A 17,130-nucleotide genomic window follows, 5' to 3' on the forward strand; every position below is an offset into this window, starting at 1 on the left:
CCCAGGGTCACACAGCTAGTAAGTGTTAAGTGTCTGAGGCTGGATTTGAACTCAGGTACTCCTGACTCCAGGGCCAGTGCTCTATCCACTGCACCACCTAGCTGCCCCTTATTTATTGGTTTTTCCATCTTGTTTGTTTTAGTACTTAGAACAAAATAACAGTCTTAGCACTCTTCCCGAGCCTCAGTTTAGTCTGAGTTTTGGCAGACCTGACATCACTTGTATAGGACATTGATACATTTTTTTGGGGGGGAGGGGTTTGCAGGGCAATGGGGGTTAAGTGACTTGCCCAGGGTCACACAGCTAGTAAGTGTCAAGTGTCTGAGGCCAGATTTGAACTCAGGGACTCCTGAATCCAGGACTGGTGCTTTATCCACTGCGCCACCTAGCCGCCCCCACATTGATACATTTTTATATTCGACCTCTTATTTATACTTTTTTTCATGTTCTCTATAGACCTTTTAAAAATTTTAATTGGTCAATGAGGAGTCTGTGCATGACATAAAATAATTATCTTTATTTTGTATTTTATATTTATTCATGGACTCTAACAGTCATTTCTAGGCTACTCTAAAAGACAACAAAAAACTCAAGATAATTCCATTATGTGAATTGAATGTGTTAGGGCTCTTAATGGGATTCATGAACTTTTAAAAACATTTTGATGACTACATTTCAGTATAATTGGTTTCCTTTATATGATCCCTGTATATTTTATTCATTGCATTTTATTTGTTTGTTTATTTGTTGTTGGTTTTTTGCGGGGCAGTGGGGGTTAAGTGACTTGCCCAGGGTCACACAGCTAATAAGTGTCAAGTGTCTGAGGCTGGATTTGAACTCAGGTACTCCTGACTCCAGAGCCAGTGCTCTATCCACTGCGCCATCTAGCTGCCCTATTCAATGCATTTTAAAAGATTATTTTCACATGAGGTTATTAATAGGCTTGCCTAGCCTTCCAAAGGAATCAATGAAATAAAAAAAGGTTAAGAACCTTCACAATGTGCTTTATTTTATTCTGGGGAAAAATATGATGTTGAAGGGAAATCAGATTTGTAAGTTATCAGTAGTAAACTTTCATTGACTAGATCTAATTGGTAGTGATTTACAAACAATTGTATCCATTATCTTTGCAGGCCCGCAAGGAACTTGGGTGTTTCCCAACTGTGGTGTTCATATTGTCATGATATTCTTTAGAAAATAAAATGTGTTGGGGAGGCTAGGTGGCAAAGTGGATAAAGCACCGGCCCTGGAGTCAGGAGTACCTGAGTTCAAATCTGGTCTTAGACACTTAACACTTACTAGCTGTGTGACCCTGGACAAGTCACTTAACCCCAATTGCCTCACTAAAAAAAAAAAAGAAAATAAACTGTGTTTTCAGTGCACTGATGTAATAACAGGTTAGGGCTATAAAGAAATTCATATGAGCCTCTAACATAGGCACATGAAGTAATGAATGTTAAGATAATTGTGCTATACAATAAAATACTTCATTTTCTTTATTTTTAAGGGAACATCGTGTGGATGATTTAGGAAGACCGTGTAAAAGCATTAATTTTGATGAAGGTACTGTTGAATTCACTTAAGAATTTATTGAGTTATTAGATTTGATTGCCGTTTGATGAACCACCTTCAAGAGTCCATACGCTGTGAGCCCCACCACCATGATTGTCTTTGGTCTGAGAGGCAGCCAGTGAGCATCCTTTTTATTAATAAGCGGCTGACTGTATTCATAAAATGATTAAATTACCCAGGGGAAAAAAGGTTTATTGAATTACAATTACATTGCTCAAATGTTGCTAATGACCCTTGGATGTCTGGTGCTCATTTAGATTTTGCTTCTAATTTTAAAATTGGACCCGGGGAGGAGCCTGTGGGCACCACCGCTTCGGAAGTTGACAGTGTCCCTTGGCATGTAGATTCATTGTTGTTCCCAGCTGAAAAGGGCCCCGCATCCAGCTTGTCCTCTCACTTCAATCCCCAGCTCCCTTTAAAGCTCAGGGCAGGCCCCCTGAGGCGTCCTAACCTTCCTTATGCTCCAGGTCACTCCTGGGATTCCTCTATATTCTGGATGCTTGTTGTATTTTCTGTTTGTGTGAGTGTTGCTTCCCTTGATTCTCCTGTTAGCTCCTTGCAACAAGGACTATTTCATGTTATCTTTGTTAAACTGATTGATTGATTTGCCCAAGTGCACTAGTCCTATTTTCACAGAGTAAATTATCTGGATCGGCATTGAAAGCTGCTAAGGATGACTTCATTGGTATTTTGGGGGGGTTTTTGTTTGTTTTTGTTTTATTTGGGGGGAGCAGGGCAATGAGGTTTAGGTGACTTGCCCAGTGTCACACAGCCAGTAAGTGTCAAGTGTCTGAGGTCGGGTTGGTATTTTGTTTTAACCAGATTTATGCCATCATATTTCAGGCTTTCTTAATCACAGGACAGGCTTGTCCTTTCCTTTGCATTCTGACCGTCTGTTGTACCCTTGATCCCTTGGGAGATCTAAAGGTGTAAGGCATAAACTCTTCAGTGGAAATGCCACGGGATTTGGAGTACACTACTTGGGTTCAAAACGTAGCTTTGCCATTTGCTACCTGTGTGTGTGACCTTGAGCTGGTCATGTTCTCCAGGCTTTAGTTTTCCTCATCTATAGAATGACTTGATCTTTGAGGTCCCTTCCACCTCAAAATCTGTGTGGTCTTCAGAATCAACATGTTGTTGAAACAAGACTTCTCTGTGCTAAAATAGGAAATGTTACTTTTTTACAAAGTGCTAAGCTTAATGTAACTAGGTGCCCAAGTGCATGATATAAATCAGCTATAGGTAGGGAGAAATAGATGTTGATTAGAGTTATTGGAGTATGAGGTGAAAGAAGTTGGAGTGTGCAGCACAGAGCATTATAGGAGGGTAGCGTAGCTTTGGAGGAGATCAAACACAAATTTCTGAGCAAAATATTTCAGAAGGTGTGGGGATTAAGTGTCTTCTGAGTGTGGTTTTAATTGAGACTCACTGAGGAAATTATAAAATTGTTTTTTGTTTCTTTGATCTTTCATGACAGTAAACCATAAAAAATTGTCTATTATAGAATGTTTTAATTTTTAGAAATCTCAAACATGTAAGCTTGATTCACGAATTTAAAACCACTTAAATATCTTATTTTTATGCTAGTTATATTTGTCATACATCGTGATAAAAATATCCCCAAAGAGCAATGGTTAACCTGCTAAAATGTTGACACACACTGCCCTAGTCATTTTCAGATATAGTAACTACTTAAAATAACTAAATCATCTTTAGGTTTTATAATTTTTTGCAAAATTAATCTTAAAAGTATCAAAGCAAATTACTACCTTACAACATATGGTATAGTGCATATTCCTTTAAAAAAACACACACCAAAACTCTGTAGTAAAGTTTCATCAGTTAGCAAGACTGACTTTTTTAAAAATGAAAACTGTATTAAATTATGTCTTCTTGTAGAGTTTTAGCTGATTTTTATTTAAATCAGATCTACCCTACCTAGAGGGCAGGATTTGGTATGTTGTGGAAATTTTCACTTTCAAAATTGATTCAGTTCTTTTAATTTCTAAAGTATCACTTATAGACCCATGTAAAGGAAGGAAAAATTCCTAAGAGAACAGCCTGGCAATGTCATATGATTAAATCACAGGCTCCATGTGGGCTTTGGACAGTGTCCTTTATTTTTGGCATTTTGGTTTCTAAAGCAAAGCATTGCTTAATAAATATTTATTGAATTAAATTTTTTTAATGCACTGGTACATGAATATTTCTTTTCCATTTTCTTTTGCTCATTATTAGAAGAGGGCACCTCCCTTGCTCCCTCTTTTGTCTTCCCCCAAACCTTTTTAACGATAATAATGATGGTGGGTGGCATTTACATAATACTTTGTTGTTTTATTTGATCAGTGCTTTCCTGGTATAAAATGATTAATTATTTGGGGAAAGTTGTCATTCTCAAATATATATGCTACATAGCGGAGTCACACAAAGGAAATGTTGCCATAGCCAAGAAGACAGCTCCACATACTTGCTCTGCCCTTTTTACTTTTGAAAAAATGCCCCCTTCAAACTTTTTTTTTTTGGTAAGGCAACTGGGGTTAAGTGACTTGCCAAGGTTCACACAGCTACTAAGTGTCTGAGGCTGGATTTGAACACGGGTCTTTCTGAATCCAGGGCCAGTGCTTTATCCACTGTGCCCCTTAGCTGCCCCTCCACCCCCAAATTTTAAAAAGTGATTTTGAAAATGGAAATCTCTCAGTGTTCTGTGTTTCCCTGTGACCATGGAATTTGAAAAAGACACCAGTCGAGCCAAAGCTAGAAGGTGTTTGAGTTGAATCCTCAGGACAGACTCTGTGTGTCGGTTGAGACCAGCCTGGCTAAGCTGGAGGAGCGTCATCCCCAGGGTGGCTGCAAGGCCACATCAAGTCAAAGACAGGTTGCGATCTCCATTGATGGAGTCGTTACCCACACTTTAAGAGTTGCAGGTCTTCCAAGTATTCAGAGCAGTGCGCATAGTGAGGTCACTGATGAGGGCTTTCCTTAGTCGTTATAGTCTTCACAAAGTCCTTAAGTTCTGATCTTTAATAGCTTAAGGAGTTATGTGATGATAAAAAATGTACATGGCTTACAGTGATCTTTTCAAGATCATCTTTTCAGACTTTGTAGCATTATTTTCAAGATACTTAGGGGTGGAATTTGATATATGTGGATTTTCTGTTTATGGTTTCCATGATATAGTGGCATAGATAAACTTTAAAAATGTGAGCACTGTGGGTAATTGAGTTATTCTCATATTTTTATGCAGCAAGCACGGACGTTCCTGATACCCAGGAAAGCATCGATCAAGTTGCTGTTGTCACCACCAACATTCTTTTCTTCATCATCCTGTTTATCTTTGCTGTTTTTGAAACGTGAGTTTTATTATTTCTATATCATGTTACCTGAATTGACCCATTTTACTTATTAGGAAAACATGTGAATGTGCCTTCATACTCCATAAAAGACAGTTTTCTCTGATCATGATCAGAGAATAACAAAATCTAGGCACTGAAAATTGTGGTATTCGGTAAAAACTAAGGGTTTTTTTTGTTTTGTTTTTTGCCATGTTTAGGAGAGCAGGGGAACCTGCCATAGCATCTTCTTTACTCATTCTTCTCTTCATATCTAATCCTTAGATACTAAGCACTAGGATTAATGTCCGGCAGTTTAATGCCACAGCTTGTCAGCAGAGTTACCAGCTCTAATATAATTGTACTCGTAATATCCAGAGATGAATTTTCTAGTACCACAACCCTTTGGAACACCATCTGAACTGGGAAAGGACAGAGGATGCTGCTCCAGTCTGTGTGGCTTTTTGGGAAGTGATTGGATAGAAATATTTAAGCTGTTAGGTTCCCTATCACCTTAACATTTCCTCCCTCTAGATGGAAAGGTAGAGGACTGTAGGCACTTTGTCACTGGCAGGCTTCAGTAAACAAAGCAAACATTGACTCTTCCCCAAGTGCTCCGACCACTCAGTTATTCAGTCTTCTCACCTCCCATGAGCTACTCTTCTGGCCCACCTCAGCCACGCCCAAAGACAGGCTTGATGCCTCCATCTTGCTATGCCCACAAATGTACTCCATCCCGCTCAAGAATTCTGAAATCCTCTTACCGACCGACCATCATCACTTGACTTTGCACCTCTCTCTGTTCCTTTCCTTACCAAACCCTGCTTTTTATTTGCACCGTGACCTCCAATCCCTTGAGCCCTCAGTGCTCTCACAGGCCATCTCCCCTAGACACTCTTTCCTCTTTTCCCCATCTTGACTCCTTGAAGAACCAATTCAACTCTACTCTTTCCTCCTCTCTCGAATCCCTTACCCCCTTATCATATCGCCAGTTATGTCCAGCCAGGCCTCAGCCTTGATCACTCCCAGCACATGTGCTGCTGAGCAAGGAGTGACGAGGCCAGTCATTTCACAGTCACAGCCTGTGTCTCGGGAACCCCATAGTTGTTGGCATCCCCTTTCCTCACATTTTCCTCAAGCACTCTGCCTCATCTTCCCCTGGCCTCCTTTTTCACCTCACCTCATATTGTACTTTATGTTGCACAAGTTGACTCTGCCGGGGAATGCAAGGTGGGGGTGGGATAGAGGCTGCCTAAGGGTGAGACCTGCAGAAATTCTCTGGTCTAATATAGTCCCTTTCACCTGGTAGGAGTTTAAATCCGACATGCACAATGCAAAGTACAATACTGGGTGAGGAGGAAAAAGGCGTCGGTGGGAGAGGCAGCATGTAAACCTCCTGAATTTACTTTAAGACTTATTGAGAGACAAATCTGGGAGGTCTGATACACCAAATTTTTTAAATTGAAACTGAAACCCAGATCTTGTTTCAGTACTGTGTCTATGCCATATTATGTCTAGCTAAAGGAAAAGTCAGAAAGAGAAAAATGAGAAGAGGGAAAAGAAAGGGAGAAAATGGAAGGGGGAGAGAAGAAGATGGGTCCTGAGACAAAATGGTTTCATAACAGTGAGAATGTTCAATCTCTAGAACAATACAAATCTGTATTGATGCCGTTGGATGTGTAAGAAGGGGAAGGAGAGACAGGCACAGGAAGACTGGAAGGATGCCCAAGCGTAGGCTTGTGAGTCACGTGGCTGCTTTAGAAAGTGGAAGTTATTCATACAGACACTTCCTAATTCACAGTTTTGAACTAATTCAGTTTTCATTAATGTTACATATAAGTATTTTCTCTTCTTGGTATAATCTTCTTGCCTTCATTTGATCTTCTTAGCATTGCTACTCCGCTAACAATGGATATGTATGCCTGGACCAGGGAACAAGCCGTTTTATATAATGGAATAATTCTCGCTGCTCTTGGAGTTGAAGCAGTCATTGTTTTCATGGGAATTAAAATACTTTCCCAAAAGTAAGTCATCATGTTTTTGTGCTTTGTTTCCATTCTAGCGGTTAAAATTAGAAATAGAAAACAGTGATTGAGCAATCAAAAAAAGTGTTGCTAAAGTATCTAAAATATATATTATTTATACCTCTTTATGCAAGTTAATAGTTCTTTAAATGTTATATATTTATTTCTTTGAAATAAGATGTTTTAAGGGGCAGCTAGATGGTGCAGTCGATAGAGCACTGGCCCTGGAGTCAGGAGGACCTGAGTTCAAATCTGGCCTCAGACACTTAACAATTACTTGCTGTGTGACCCTGGGCAAGTCACTTAACCCCAGTAGCCTCACAAAAAAGAAAGAAAGAAAGAAAGAAGATGTTTTAAATGTGAAATGTGAAAATTTATAGGAATCTTACATAAGAACCCTTTTGTTTAAAAAAAAATTGTGAAATAATTACCTAATTTTTCTGTTGCAATTGGAGAACAAATTGAGACCTGCATGTGGCCTTGATCTCTAGGTATTTACAGATTATTTGAGGAGGAATAGACCCCACATCAATATAGTAGTATGATATATTATAAAATGATATATAATGAAGTGCTGGATGTGTTCCTCAAAGAGGTAAGTACCATGAGTTCATAGAGTGTGAACTGGGGTAATCAGAAAGTTTCCTGAAGGAGGTGAAGCCTGACAAGGCCCTATACAGGCCAAGGCTCTCTTGAGTCGGGGTCCTCCCACCCAGAGAGGGCTGTGCTGAGGCCACCATTCAGAGTGTGGAAAGGGGAGCACATGCAGTAGTCAGTGGGGCTCATCTCCAGCCCTTTTCCCATGATTGCCCCAAACTCCGTGGGCTAACCTTGCATGGGTGTGCGTGCTGCCACTCCCAGTGCCACGCATGCAGAATCCCCCCTTCCTTGGTATACCCACATCCTCTCCCCCATTCACCACATGTCTGCAGCAGGGGGGCCCCTCAGTTCTCTGTTCTCTAGGGCTCCCACCCCCTTTTTGTTTTTAATGAGTAAGTAAGTCACATATGAGTCAAAATCTGCCTTGCAGCTGATCTCTTGGTCAAATGAGATAGCACAGGGCCTGGTGCATGGTGCGCCCCTGATACAGACTCACTCTCCTTCCTCTTCCACACTTATCCTTCTATCATCTAGCCATCCTCAGCTCCTCACTCTCTTCTGTTTCTCTGTCACTTGCCAAATATCCTTTCTACCTCCTCAGCATATCTCACATCTCTTGCCTTCTTTCTACTCGGACACCACCACTCACACCCTGGCTTAGGCCCTTGCTGCCTCCCTGCCCCATCTCTCCTTCCCTCAGCTGCCACATGGGCAGATCAGACCATATCACTCCCCTGCTCAGTACATTTCAGTGGCTCTCTACCAACTTTAAGATCAAACATTATTTCCTATTTATCTCAAAATTTTCTTCCATAACTTTTATATTGTTAGTATGCTTCTACATCTCCATGATTTCTACATAAATTAAGTGTACACATATGTGGGTGTGTGCCCCCTGATTTATGGCTAGTAGGATGAGGGTGTGTGGAGGTCACTCGTATGGGCAGCAGTGGTGGAGAAGGAGGTTGCTCTGGCAGAAGGAGCAGCATGAGCAGATTGGGAATTTATGTGGCATGGGCGTGTGTTGACCAGAAGTTGGCATGGCAAGCCACTTTGGGGTGGGGAAGTCTGCTGTAAGCATGCTGGTTTTGAGATAATGTCAGGACATTGAAGGGTAGGCCTGTAACGATCAATCAGCCTGAGAAGCTCAGACATCTTGGAACATCAGTTAAAAGATTGTCATGCGGGGCAGCTAGGTGGCACAGTGGATAAAGCACTGGCCTTGGATTCAGGAGTACCTGAGTTCAAATCCAGCCTCAGACACTTGACACTTAACTAGCTGTGTGACCCTGGGCAAGTCACTTAACCCACATTGCCCACAAAAAAACAAAACAAAAAAAAGATTGTCATGCTCAGCACATTTTACTTACCAACACTAAAAAGTACAGGTATTCCTTCTGGGAAATATTTCCAGGTATATAAACTGAAATAAAAAGGGTTCTACTTGGAATTGTTCTAATTCCTCACTCTCTTGTCCCTCGTGTCTCATCGTACACCATACCTTCTTCCAGTTTTCCTTTGGAGTCTCTTGAATGTCTTTTCCATGTCTGCCCACTGCCATGCTCCTACCTCCCACCTAGCTCTCTATGCCTGGATGACTCCCTGCCTTCATTTCCTCCCCACTAACCCATCTGGGAATCTCTTGCATGGAGAGAATTCAGTCCATGGGAGCTGAGAGGCTAAGAGATAGAGAAGAAGGGCCTAGGACAGCCTGGGAGGGACACCCAAACTTACAGGGCATAACAAAGGAGATGGAGAAGGAGCCGTCCTAACAACCCAGAGAAGGGAAGGTATGGGACAGGGTGGGGGTGGGGGTGGGGTCACCACACCTGCAGAGAGACGAAGAGATCGTTGGTAACTTTGGAAAGAGCAGCTTCAGTTAAGTGAGTGAAGAATGTGGAGATCAAGAACCTGGAGACTGCAAGGATGCTAGTGTTGCTCATGGAAATAGGAAAGGTCTGAAGAAGGGGAGTGAGCAGCCATGAGTGCTTGTCCTACTCACTCCTCTCCACCAAAAATAACTCACGTGTGTTTGGGGGCTGGGGGTTACCGCCTCTAAGCACAAAGGTGATCAGGTTAGGCTGTGCTGACCTGGAGGGAAGAGTGAGAATGGAAGTTTGTGCCTCTGCTTCTGACACCTGGTTCCAGTTAGATCAGATCTCTTTTGACTTGAGGGGCCTTCTACTGATGTGTCTGGAAAAGCCAGCCCATGGTAGGAGAAGGAGAAGGGGGAAGAAGACGGGGTGGTATACTTGTATAGCATCAAGCCTATGATTTACTATCATGGGGACACTGGGGTGCTACCCATCTTCCCATTCTTCCATTGATTATTCACTTGAGCTCAGGCCCATTTGTAGATCCCTGATCTAGGTGATAAAAATAGGCAAAAACTTAGGCAACTCAAACACTGATTGATAACTACCATTTCCTGATTATTTTCAGTTAACTGATGTTTTTACTGTGCATTACCAAAGTTGTTTAAATTAATGAATGTCTATTCTTCCCTAGAACGGGAGAGCGTGTACTTCTACTCAGAGGATTCATAATTGTTTTAATCGGATTCTTTGTCTTGTTACCTTGGGGAAATCAGTTTCCAAAAATACAGTGGGAAGGTATTTTCTTACTTGATTATAAAAACTTATTTTTATCTGCTTAAGCTACTTTTGTTTTAAAATAATGTTGTGTGCTTCCTTTTCAGATTTACATAATAATTCCATTTCTAACAAATCATCCGGAGAAGGGATCAAATTTTTTTGGAAATTAGTAACAGGAAATTCTAGTGAAGCTCCAACTGGCTGCCCCATCGAGGAGTCCTGGTGTCGCTACACTCCAGTGATTCACCTGGCCCAGTTCCTTGTTGCTGCTGTGCTAATAGGGATGGGCTATCCCGCCTGCAATGTTATGTCTTACACCTTATACTCAAAAATTTTGGGACCGAAGCCTCAGGTAAGAGAATTACAGAGAGACTACACTATAAGGTCTTGTAAAACTTACAGTTTTTAGGGCAGCTAGGTGATGCAGTGGATAAAGCACCGGCCCTGGATTCAGGAGGACCTGGGTTCAAATCCGACCTCAGACACTTGACACTTACTAGCTGTGTGACCCTGGGCAAGTCACTTAACCCTTATTGCCCTGCCAATAAAAGAAAGAAAGAAAATGTCAACCTAAAAACACGTAAATCAAACCATTTAAAAATAGTGTAACAAAAACTGCAAGCTTTTTTTGGTTTTGTTTTCGCGGGGCAGTGAGGGTTAAGTGACTTGGCCCAGGGTCACACAGCTAATAAGTGTCAAGTGTCTGAGGCCGGATTTGAACTCAGGTCCTCCTGAATCCAGGGCCTGTGCTTTATGCACTGCGCCACCTAGCTGCCCCATGGTTATTTGACATTTTAATTCAAGAGAATAAATTTTTGTAAAAATTCTGTTTATTTTTGCTGAGATTTCCCAAAATATTCCTGGAAACTCTGAGCTTAAAATCTAGTTTCCCTGGCAGGAATAGTATAGCAGAAGTGCCTGTGTCCAAAGATTATTCTTCAGAGTTGATGAGGAAGGAGACTATTGACCTTAGTTGTCTGACCACAGACCTGTGTCTATGCTTGACTGTGAAAATGGAACATAGCCTTGAAAAATTTTTAGTACCGATACATTAAAAACCTACCAGATGGGAAGGTTTCTTCATGAGAGTCAAACGTTTTCCTCTGCAAATTGAGACGCAATATTTTTCATGTAGGAGAGCATGATGATTATGTGCTTTTTTTCTCCTGTGAAAGGAAAAGAGAATATTTGAATAATAAGCTACATCCTGTAATTTAAGATGTTAAGATACAATTTATAATGAATTTTGGCAATATTTATCCTTTCTAAAAAAAAAGTCTAGAGGCTTTTCTTTTTATACCCTAATACATGGTCAGTTTTTATGTAGGTGCCATGTACCCACTTCTTCAGAGGTCTACCATATTTAATTTTTCTAAAATTCTGTTCACCTCTTTAACTTCTTTCTTATTAATTTTCTGGTAAGATTTATCTAGTTCTGAGAGGGAGATGATGAAGTCCCCCACAAATATATAGTTTTGCTTATCTGTTTCTTCTGGTAACTCAACTTCTTTAAGAATTTGGATGCTGTACCAGTTGGTGCATATGTTCAGTATTGATATTATGTTCAGTATTGATATAACTTCATTGTCTATGGTACCTTTTAGCAAGACATAGTTTCCTTCCTTATCTCTTTTAATTAGGTCTATTTTTGCTTTTGCTTTGTCTGAGATAAGGATTGCTACCCTCTGCTTTTTTTTTTACTTCAGCTGAAGCATAATATATTCTGCTCCAGCCTTTTACCTTTACTCTGTGTATTTCTCTGCTTCAAATGTTTCTTATAAACAACATATTGTAGGATTCTGGGGTTTTTTTGTTTGTGTTTTTGCAGGGCAATGGGGGTTAAGTGACTTGCCTAGGGTCACACAGCTAGTGGCAAGTGTCTGAGGCCGGATTTGAACTCAGGTACTCCTGAATCCAGGGCTGGTGCTTTATCCACTGCGCCACCTAGCTGCCCAGGATTCTGGTTTTTAATCCACTCTGTTATATGCTTCCATTTTATGGGGGAGTTCATCCCATTCACAGTTGTAATTACTAACTGCATTTCCCTCCATCCTATTTTCCCCCTTGTTTATACTTTTCTCTCTCCTCCCCATCCCTTCTCACCAGTGTTTTTGCTTCTGACCACCCCCTCCCTCAATCTACCCCTCCATTATCAGCCTCACCTCCCTTCTGCCCTTTCCCCTTTTGCCTCCTAGTTGTATCCTCCCTTCTATCAGCACCCCACCCTTTTCTTTCCCCTTTCCCCTCTTACTTCCCTATAGGGTAAGATAACATTCTCTGCCCAACTGTGTGTGTATGTTATTCCTTCTTTGAGCCTAATCAGATGAGAGTAAGACTGAAGCAGTGCTCCCCCCTCCCTTCTTTCCCTCTATTTGTATTAGGTCTTTTGTACCTCATTTGATAGGATTTATCCTGTCCTTGCCCTCCCTTTTCTCTCCTCCCAGTACAATCCTTTTTGTCACCTCTTAAGTTTTTCTTTTAATATCATCACATCAAAATCAACTTATAGCCACGCCCTCCGTCTGTGTGTACTTCTCCTATCTGAGGTACAGGTCTCTTCTTCCTGTGTAGGGATGCAAACATTTTAACTTTACTGAGTAACTGTTTTACCTTTTCATGCTTCTTTTGAGTCTTGTATTCGTAGGCTGAATTTTGTTTAGTTCTGGGCTTTTCATTAGGAAAGTTTCACAGCCCCCTTTTCACTGAATGCCCATCTTTTCCCCTGAAAGAGTATATGTAATTTTGCTGGGTAGTACGTTCTTGGTTATAATCCAAGTTCCTTTGCCCTCCAGAATATCATATTCTAAGCCCTCTGATCTTTTAATGTCAGGGCTGCCAGGTCCTATGTGATCCTGATTGTTGTTCCTTGATATTTAAATAGTTTCTTTCTGACTGAATGAAGTTTTTTCTCCTTTACCTGATAATTCTGGAATTTGACTACTATATTCCTTGGAGTTTTCCTTTCAGGATCTCTTTCAGGAGGTGATTCACGGATTCTTTCGGTGACTATTTTTCCATCTGGTTGGTTCTAAGACAATGGGGGCAATTCTCCTTGATGGTGTCATTAAGTATGCTGTCCAGGCTCTTTTTTTTTTTTGATCATGCCCCTGAGGTAATCCAATCCTAGATCTATTTTCCTAGTCTGTTGTTTTTCTAAAGAGGTACTTTTTGTTTTCTTCTACGTTTATATTCTTGTGATTCTGCTTTACTTCTTCCTGTTGTCTCATTGATCGTTAGCTTCCATCTGCCCAGTTCTGATTCTTAAGGAATTATTTTCCCCAGCCAGCTTTTGCACCTCCTTTTCCATCTGTCCAGTTGTATTTTTTATGGCATTATTTTCTTTTTCCAAGCTATTGACTCTCTCGTGCATAACTTTCATTTCTTTTCCCAGTTTTTCTTCTACCTCTCTTATTTGGTTTGTAAAATCTTTCTGAAGCTCTTCCAAGAGGGCTGTTTGGTTATTCAGACAGTTCCTCTTCCTCTTTAAGGCTTCACATGTAGGGATTTTGACATTGTTGTCCTGAGTTTGTTTTGATCCTGCCTGTCGCCTTAGTAATTTTATTTTATGAGGGTTCTTTTCTATTTCTTATTCATATTTTAGCTTATCTCATGCTTTTTAAAGTTGAACTGTGCTCCTGGGGTGGGTTATGCTGGTCTTAAAGAGAAGTATCAGTACAGACTCTGCGAGGCATTTCACAGACACTCAACCAAGTAAGTCTCTGAGACTAGGGTTGCTTGTCTGTTTGTTGTTCTCCCCGTGTGTCCAAATCTCCATAACCCTATCTGGGGTTTTTTTGGCAAAGATCCTGGAGGGGTTTGCCATTTCCTTCTCCAGCTCATTTTACCGATGAGGAAACTGAGGCAAACAGGGTCACACAGTAAGTGTGAGGCCAGATTTGAATTTAGGAAAATGTTTCTTTGTGGTCTGTCATTTTTGCATTGAATTGCATTGAATTTGCATTGAATTCAAATAAAATTTGAATAGTAAATATTATTTATATAAACTGTTAATGATTCATCAAGCTGAAGTAACATTGCTGAATTAAATATAAAGCTAGTTTTTCATTCTGATGTATACTTGAGACATCTCTGTAATCTGTGTTAATCTGTGTTCAAAGGAAAAGAAAGAAAATAATGGGGAGAAGTTGTTAACTTCATTGAGAAGATCTGACTAGGAAAAGGGAGGAAGAAGACACAACTCTTAGGCTTGTGCTGTTAATAGCTTCATTGCCCCCATTTTGTTAACAAAAACTAAACATTGTTTTCAACCTCTTTCTTCTCTTTAGGGCGTCTACATGGGCTGGTTAACAGCTTCGGGAAGTGGTGCAAGGATTCTCGGACCTGTGTTTGTTAGCCAAACATATACTTATTTAGGGCCTCGATGGTCATTTAGCTTAATCTGTGGAATGGTTATATTAACAATCATGCTTTTGGGAGCAGTTTATAAGAGACTTATTGCTTTTTCTGTAAGGCATGGTTGGGTCCAGGAGTAAGCTTGGGATAGTTAAGTGGCAAAGGTAAAGGGCTACATGGAGCTACCTCACCATAGGCTTCATTTGAAGATTGCTGTGAACCTGGGAGCTTTATTTCCAGAAAACCAGTCAATATTCTGTGTCTTGTCATATGTATGGAACACAAGCTAAATTCTGCCCCTCTTGCTTCGGACCTACCCTAGGGCAAGTTAATCGTTTTTAGATTATAATTTCTCTACATACAGGGTGAAACAACGTTTTTACATCACCTGATCTAATGAACAGACAGCAATATATAAATGCTGAGCAACATTCTTCTAATATAAGCTGCACCCTTTACTAAATTAGTTTTAAATCAGGTTTACACTGACAGAGAACAGAAAAAGATTTTCTACAACAAAAATATAGAAATTGTTGATGATAGTGTGAGTCAGATGGGTTATGGCTCCGAATTTTCATGCCACAAAAAAAAAATTGGAAATGTATATTAGTATACATTATGTTGTTCAGTTCTTGAGTCCATTTGGGGTTTTCTTGGCAAAGATACTGGAGTAGTTTGCTGTTTTTTCTCTAGCTCATTTTACAGATCAGAAAACTGAGGCAAACAGAGTTAAGTGACTTGCCCAGGGTCACATAGCTAGTTAGTATCTGAGACCAGAGTTGAGCTCAAGTTTTCCTGAATCCAGGCCTGGCTCTCTATTCACTACACCACCTCACTGTTATATATTATACTGTAGAGCCACTCATGGGTCAAAACAACATTAGTTTGGGTCCCATCTCTGATGCACAGTGGCTCCCTGTCCCCCTGCCTCCCATAGCACATGCTGTATATCATCTCACAAAGTTAGCAGTGTCTTTCATCTATCCGGCCCTTCCTGAAAGTCCCACCAGTGTGCAAAGTATCATGCTAGCTCCTAAGAGAAGCAGAGTCAGAGCACCCCAGCCTCAAGGCTCTTCCTCTGTAAGTGAGATGACACAAATGACTGATCGCACATAAAGTAGGTGCTACAGAGTGAGCCTGTGAGAAGGGCTTCTGGGGGCAGCCACTTCTGAAGGAGCAGAATCAGGGAAGGCTTCGTGGAAGAAAATGACATGCGCTTGCCTTCTGACCAGATTGGGGAGGGGAGAGGGAAGGGAGAGAATTTAGAACTGAAAATCTAACAACTTTGTTAAACGAGATGAAGAATAATGGGAGGTTTTTTTGGAACCAAGTTGTGGAGGGCTATGACTGCCAGGCTGAAGAGTTTAGAATTCCTTTGGTAAACAGGTTCACCCAAGGTCTCAGCAAATGATTCCTTAGTGCAAATGCACTTACAAGCCAAGACAGAATTCCAGGCCATCTGCTGCTTTTAACTGCTCATTAGCCACGGAACATAGTATAGATGCACTTGTGTCTGCATATACAGAACAAATCTTTAATGATAAAGCTCTAGGTGAATGCTCTGAGCATCTATTTAAACCTGAAAGACTCTTCATGGTAACCCTGGGAAGAGAACAGAGATCAGGTTATTCCTCTACATCAAAAGTAATTATTTGTCATTCGAAGCAGAATAATTTCACCAGGTGGGAGACACTGGGGAAAAGCCCAATACCCTCCTAGAGTCAGACCAATAGCTTTAATGGTTATTCCCCTTGTGTAGGTTTTGCTATGTTTACCCTGGATTTGACTGAATTGCACTACGCATGTAAATGTTTCTACCTCTCCAGTAAGTAGCCGTTTTAAAAGGATCTGAGTAACACATATGGGCTTGAAAAGAATGCTGCATGGTGGTAGTCAAGGTGCATTGACAAAATGCAAGTCTTCAAATGGTTTTCCTAAACCAGTTTTCTCCTATAAGCCCTGAGTATTTTTACTTCTAATTGTTATACTATAATTTGCACTTTAACTGTACTTCATCTAACTTCATTTCTTGTAGCTGATCCTCTCATCTCTTAGATGGTTAAAAGTTGGCTTAATTTGCAAATTTGTTTACTCAGTTGGGTTCATTCACCCATCCCATCTGGCATGCTTCTTATGCCATAGGCTTCACTGTCTTGGGCAGTGACTAATTCTAGAAGAAAGATTCACCCCTCAGTGCTGGCAGTGGGCAGTGGGCACGGAGAGCACAAGGAAGCTTCAGTGTAATTGCAATGATTATCCTAAATCTTGACCTTGACCAGCCCATCCAATGTAGAGTTTGAAATTGCACAGGCCTATCTTGTTCCTCCATTGAAGGAAATCAGTTATTCTGAGGGCCTTACTGCAGGAACTGCATTCAGTGACCCCTTAGTCAACGTGGGCTGTGCACCCCAAACTGTGGTACAGCAAAAGATAGTCTGGGCCCTCAGAAAGTGATAACAGGTAAGTTGCAGTGTTTTGGGCAGTAAAGCAAGTGCAATGTCTTGTGAGTTTCAGACTCTAAGTCATACAGAGGCTCATTAGCCATTCACCCAAAGACCGTAATAGCCATAAGCAGGGCTTCCGTGGCGCATTGCTGACTTTCCTTCCTGTTCACTTGTGCACGACTTCATGACCCCATTTGGGGTTTTCTTGGCAAAG

The 17,130-nt window shown here is 40.9% G+C and overlaps 1 protein-coding gene across 4 annotated transcripts in view; it reads left to right on the plus strand.

The window, feature by feature from the left end:
* Positions 1–16,545, plus strand: part of MFSD8 (major facilitator superfamily domain containing 8) — a 28,028-nt gene extending 11,483 nt beyond the window's left edge. For all 4 annotated transcript variants that reach the window (XM_043969454.1, XM_043969456.1, XM_043969457.1 and 1 more), the window contains 6 exons: positions 1,508–1,563; positions 4,817–4,922; positions 6,791–6,925; positions 10,034–10,137; positions 10,224–10,471; positions 14,406–16,545. In XM_043969454.1, the coding sequence (XP_043825389.1) occupies positions 1,508–1,563; positions 4,817–4,922; positions 6,791–6,925; positions 10,034–10,137; positions 10,224–10,471; positions 14,406–14,612 (856 nt within the window). In that variant the 3' untranslated portion in view covers positions 14,613–16,545. The remainder of the gene's footprint in view (positions 1–1,507; positions 1,564–4,816; positions 4,923–6,790; positions 6,926–10,033; positions 10,138–10,223; positions 10,472–14,405) is intronic.
* Positions 16,546–17,130: the final 585 nt, after the last annotated feature.

Source organism: Dromiciops gliroides, chromosome 6 (genome assembly GCF_019393635.1).
Source record: "Dromiciops gliroides isolate mDroGli1 chromosome 6, mDroGli1.pri, whole genome shotgun sequence".
Classification (NCBI taxonomy): domain Eukaryota; kingdom Metazoa; phylum Chordata; class Mammalia; order Microbiotheria; family Microbiotheriidae; genus Dromiciops; species Dromiciops gliroides.